The sequence below is a fragment of the Aplysia californica genome, unplaced genomic scaffold (assembly GCF_000002075.1).
Source record: "Aplysia californica isolate F4 #8 unplaced genomic scaffold, AplCal3.0 scaffold00626, whole genome shotgun sequence".
Classification (NCBI taxonomy): domain Eukaryota; kingdom Metazoa; phylum Mollusca; class Gastropoda; order Aplysiida; family Aplysiidae; genus Aplysia; species Aplysia californica.
In genome coordinates this window covers 102,464-105,778 of record NW_004797896.1, presented here as the reverse complement: position 1 = coordinate 105,778, position 3,315 = coordinate 102,464, and the positions used below count along the sequence as shown (strand labels likewise).

The following is a 3,315-nucleotide window of genomic DNA, read 5'->3' as shown; positions in this document are numbered from 1 at the left end:
AAAAAATTATCAGTTTTTTGTCCTTCCTGTAAAATTTCCCTTTCTGCATGTCGCCGGTTTGTGAATAACACCCACGATATGACGTTTGATAGGAGAACACGATACACAGAAAAGAAGGAGAAATATGGGCGGTAGGTGTTTGATGGGAAAAACGGAGCAAACCACACCAGAGCACCAGCCAGCCATCCGAGTTGTATCCATACAGTCAAATAACACACAACAATGTCCATAATTTATTACATGCAGTATAGATACACAAGTCAGAAGAAAAGACTTTAAGTCAAAAACTTTTGATTATGAGATCCGTTTATTCAGGAAAGTAAAAAATGTAAAAAAGTAACAACTCGTTAGAAAAAATAGAATCAACAGCTTTTAAGTATAACAAATGAGACGAACAAAAGTGGTAACCTACTTGAAACTTTCGGCAAGGAAAGAAGAAAGGGATTGACAAGATGTATTCATTTGTTTAGCCCACCCCGCTCCTACTTATGTCTTCAATTATGAGGTGCACACACAAAAGCAATATTATCGAAATCGGAATATCACTCTGTCCTACCATGAGGTGATTTGGAGTCGAAATCCTCTACTCTTTTTTTCAGGATAAAGATGTGAACAAGATTTCATCGGACTACCTTTTCATGTTTGATTTGATAAAAAACGTAAGACAAACTGAATCATGCGTACACTACATAAAGAGACGTTAGCTCACCGAGGACACAAATTGTTCTGGTCTTTCTAAAACTCTTAAAGACGCTCTGATTCGGAGAACTTAATAAAAAAGAAAAGTATGGCTTCATTATCCACACAAATTTTTCAGTGTTGTTTACTTCAATACTTTTATACTTTGGCACTCTGTGGTCTAAGAGGTCAGAAAAAGCCAAAGTAGGTAAGGTAAGTTTACTTCAACAGAAACTTTAAAAGGCAGACACCATGGTGTATACTATGACGTCTGTAGATAGTTTGTGTTTCTGATTTTTCTATGATGGTTCGAAATATGTCATAACATTGCCTTGGTTCTGTTACTGATGAGACATCGAAAAGCGACGCTATATTGCCTTTGGTCTACTACTGCTGATCGGACATAATAATTACAATAATATAATCATCTTTTTGTGTCCGTCCGCTACGTCATCAGTTAAAGAGCTAACGTCCAGTTGTCCATAATGCCAGGGTCACGTGATCTAGAGTCGGTAGAGCTGTAGAAGCGAGCCGTGGCCGTCCCAGCAGCGAGGTTGTCCGTCGCAGGACTTGAAGTAGTAGTTGTGGTTGCGGGTGTTGTAGTAGATGACCATCTGGTGCTGGTGGCCCAGGTTGAAGGAGGTTGTCACTGTCGTGTCGTTGCCCGCCATTAGGGACTTGTACTCGTCAGACGTCAGGGTGAAGTCGTGGCCGTGCAGGCCTGGAGGGTTCCTGGGGACAGCGAGACGTCTTGTCAGTTTGAGGGTTGTTGTTGTTGTTGATGTTGTTTTTTGTTGTTGCTGTTGTTGTTGTTGTTGTTGTTGTTGTTGTTGTTGCTGTTGTTGTTATTGTTTGTATTGTTGTCGTTGTTTTTGTTTTTGCTGTTCTCCAATGGGAGAAGTTTGGTTTCATCGGTGGGTACATTTCTTTGGTTATAGAGAAAACTCTCCTTGTCTTTTAAAGAAACTGAACAAGGGTCCAAAAACTTTAATTTCGATTTTCTCAAAACAGCATATTTTGTGGTAACCCTCTTATGCTTAAAAGCGACCAATTTCAAAACAACCAGCCTCGTGTCCAAAATGATCTAATTTGTGTCAACAGGGGCATAAAAATTTCCTCGACTATTGCAATGAGAACTCACTTGGCGCTGTCCCTGACGTGGAAGGTTTTGTCCTCATCGGGCGGGAGAGCCTGGCCCATGGGTGTCTCCTCGTACAGGTACTGGTACCTGCCCATCTTCATCACCATCTCCTTCAGGGCCTGTGGATGAAGGAAGGGATGGATTAGTGGATGGTTGGTTGTGTGGATGGGTGGATGGGTGGATGGGTGGATGGATTGATACACAGATGGATGGATGTGTGGATGGGTACAGGTACTGGTACCTGCCCATCTTCATCACCATCTCCTTCAGGGCCTGTGCGGGGAGAGGGGAGAACATGGATGAGAGAGCATGGATGAGAGAGTATGGATGAGAGAGCATGGATGAGAGAGTATGGATGAGAGAGTATGGATGAGAGAGCATGGATGACAGAGTATGGATGAGAGAGCATGGATGACAGAGTATGGATGAGAGAGCATGGATGAGAGAGTATGGATGAGAGAGCATGGATGGATTAGTGGATGGGTGGATGAATACAAGTATTGGTACCTGCCCATCTTCATCACCATCTCCTTCAGGGCCTGAGGATGAAGGAATGGATGGATTAGTGGATGGTTGGTTGGATGGATGGATACATAGATGGATGGATGTGTGGATGGATACAGGTACTGGTACTTGCCCATCTTCATCACCATCTCCTACAGATCCTGTAGGGGGGAAATGGGGGTGGGAAGAGAGAGCATGGATGAAGGAATAGTTAAATGAGTGCGCGAGTGGGTAGATGGATGCATGGATGGATGGATGGATGGTTGGATGGATCGATGGATGAGTGGATGGATAGGTGGATATGTTGGTGGAAGGACTGATGGATGGGTGGATGGATGGATGGACTGTACATGAATACATTAACAGATGAAATAGACCGGATATCATTCCACTGAATAACAAGTGTCAAGGGTCACTGTGACTGACTCAAATAGGCAAATAGACAAACGCATGAATGTAATCCAAACTGAGTCGAAGGTGCCGCAGAAACACGTACATTGTTTTTTTTAAAACATAAAAAAATTACTAATTACTATACCATGAGCTCTTGTCCAACTGTGGATCCCTCGGCGTGCACGGGGAAGATGGGGTATCGGAGACGGATTTTGCCCACGTCCTGGATGTCTGGGGTGATGACGCGGAAGCCTGTGGGAGCCACCGACTTCATGACGCCCTTTGTGTCCAGGACAGAGACGTAGTTCTTGGCGGTGTCGGCGGGGTCGTGCTGGCCGTTACCGTTAGCGTTGTGGTAGAACTCGACTGGGGTTCTGGTGAGAGGATAGATGGGTGAGACGATGGGTAGTTGGATTGGTTGTTGGATGGATGGATGGATAGATGGATGGATGGATGAGTGGATGGGTAATTGGATTGGTTGTTGGGTGGATGGGTTGGTAGAGGGATGGATGGATGGAAAGATGGATGGATGGATGAACGGTTATTGGATGGAGAGAATGGAGGGGGTAGGTAGGGGGTAGGTAGGTGGTGGATGTCAG

The 3,315-nt window shown here is 44.3% G+C and overlaps 1 protein-coding gene across 1 annotated transcript in view; it reads right to left on the bottom strand.

Annotated features, from left to right (window-relative positions):
* Positions 1–288: 288 nt before the first annotated feature.
* Positions 289–3,315, bottom strand: part of LOC106013032 — an 8,582-nt gene continuing 5,555 nt past the window's right edge. The window contains exons 5-7 of the mRNA XM_013087699.2: positions 2,862–3,082; positions 1,820–1,938; positions 289–1,410 (exon numbers count right to left, since the gene is read on the bottom strand). Coding sequence (XP_012943153.1) covers positions 1,182–1,410; positions 1,820–1,938; positions 2,862–3,082 — 569 coding nt within the window. The 3' untranslated portion in view covers positions 289–1,181. The remainder of the gene's footprint in view (positions 1,411–1,819; positions 1,939–2,861; positions 3,083–3,315) is intronic.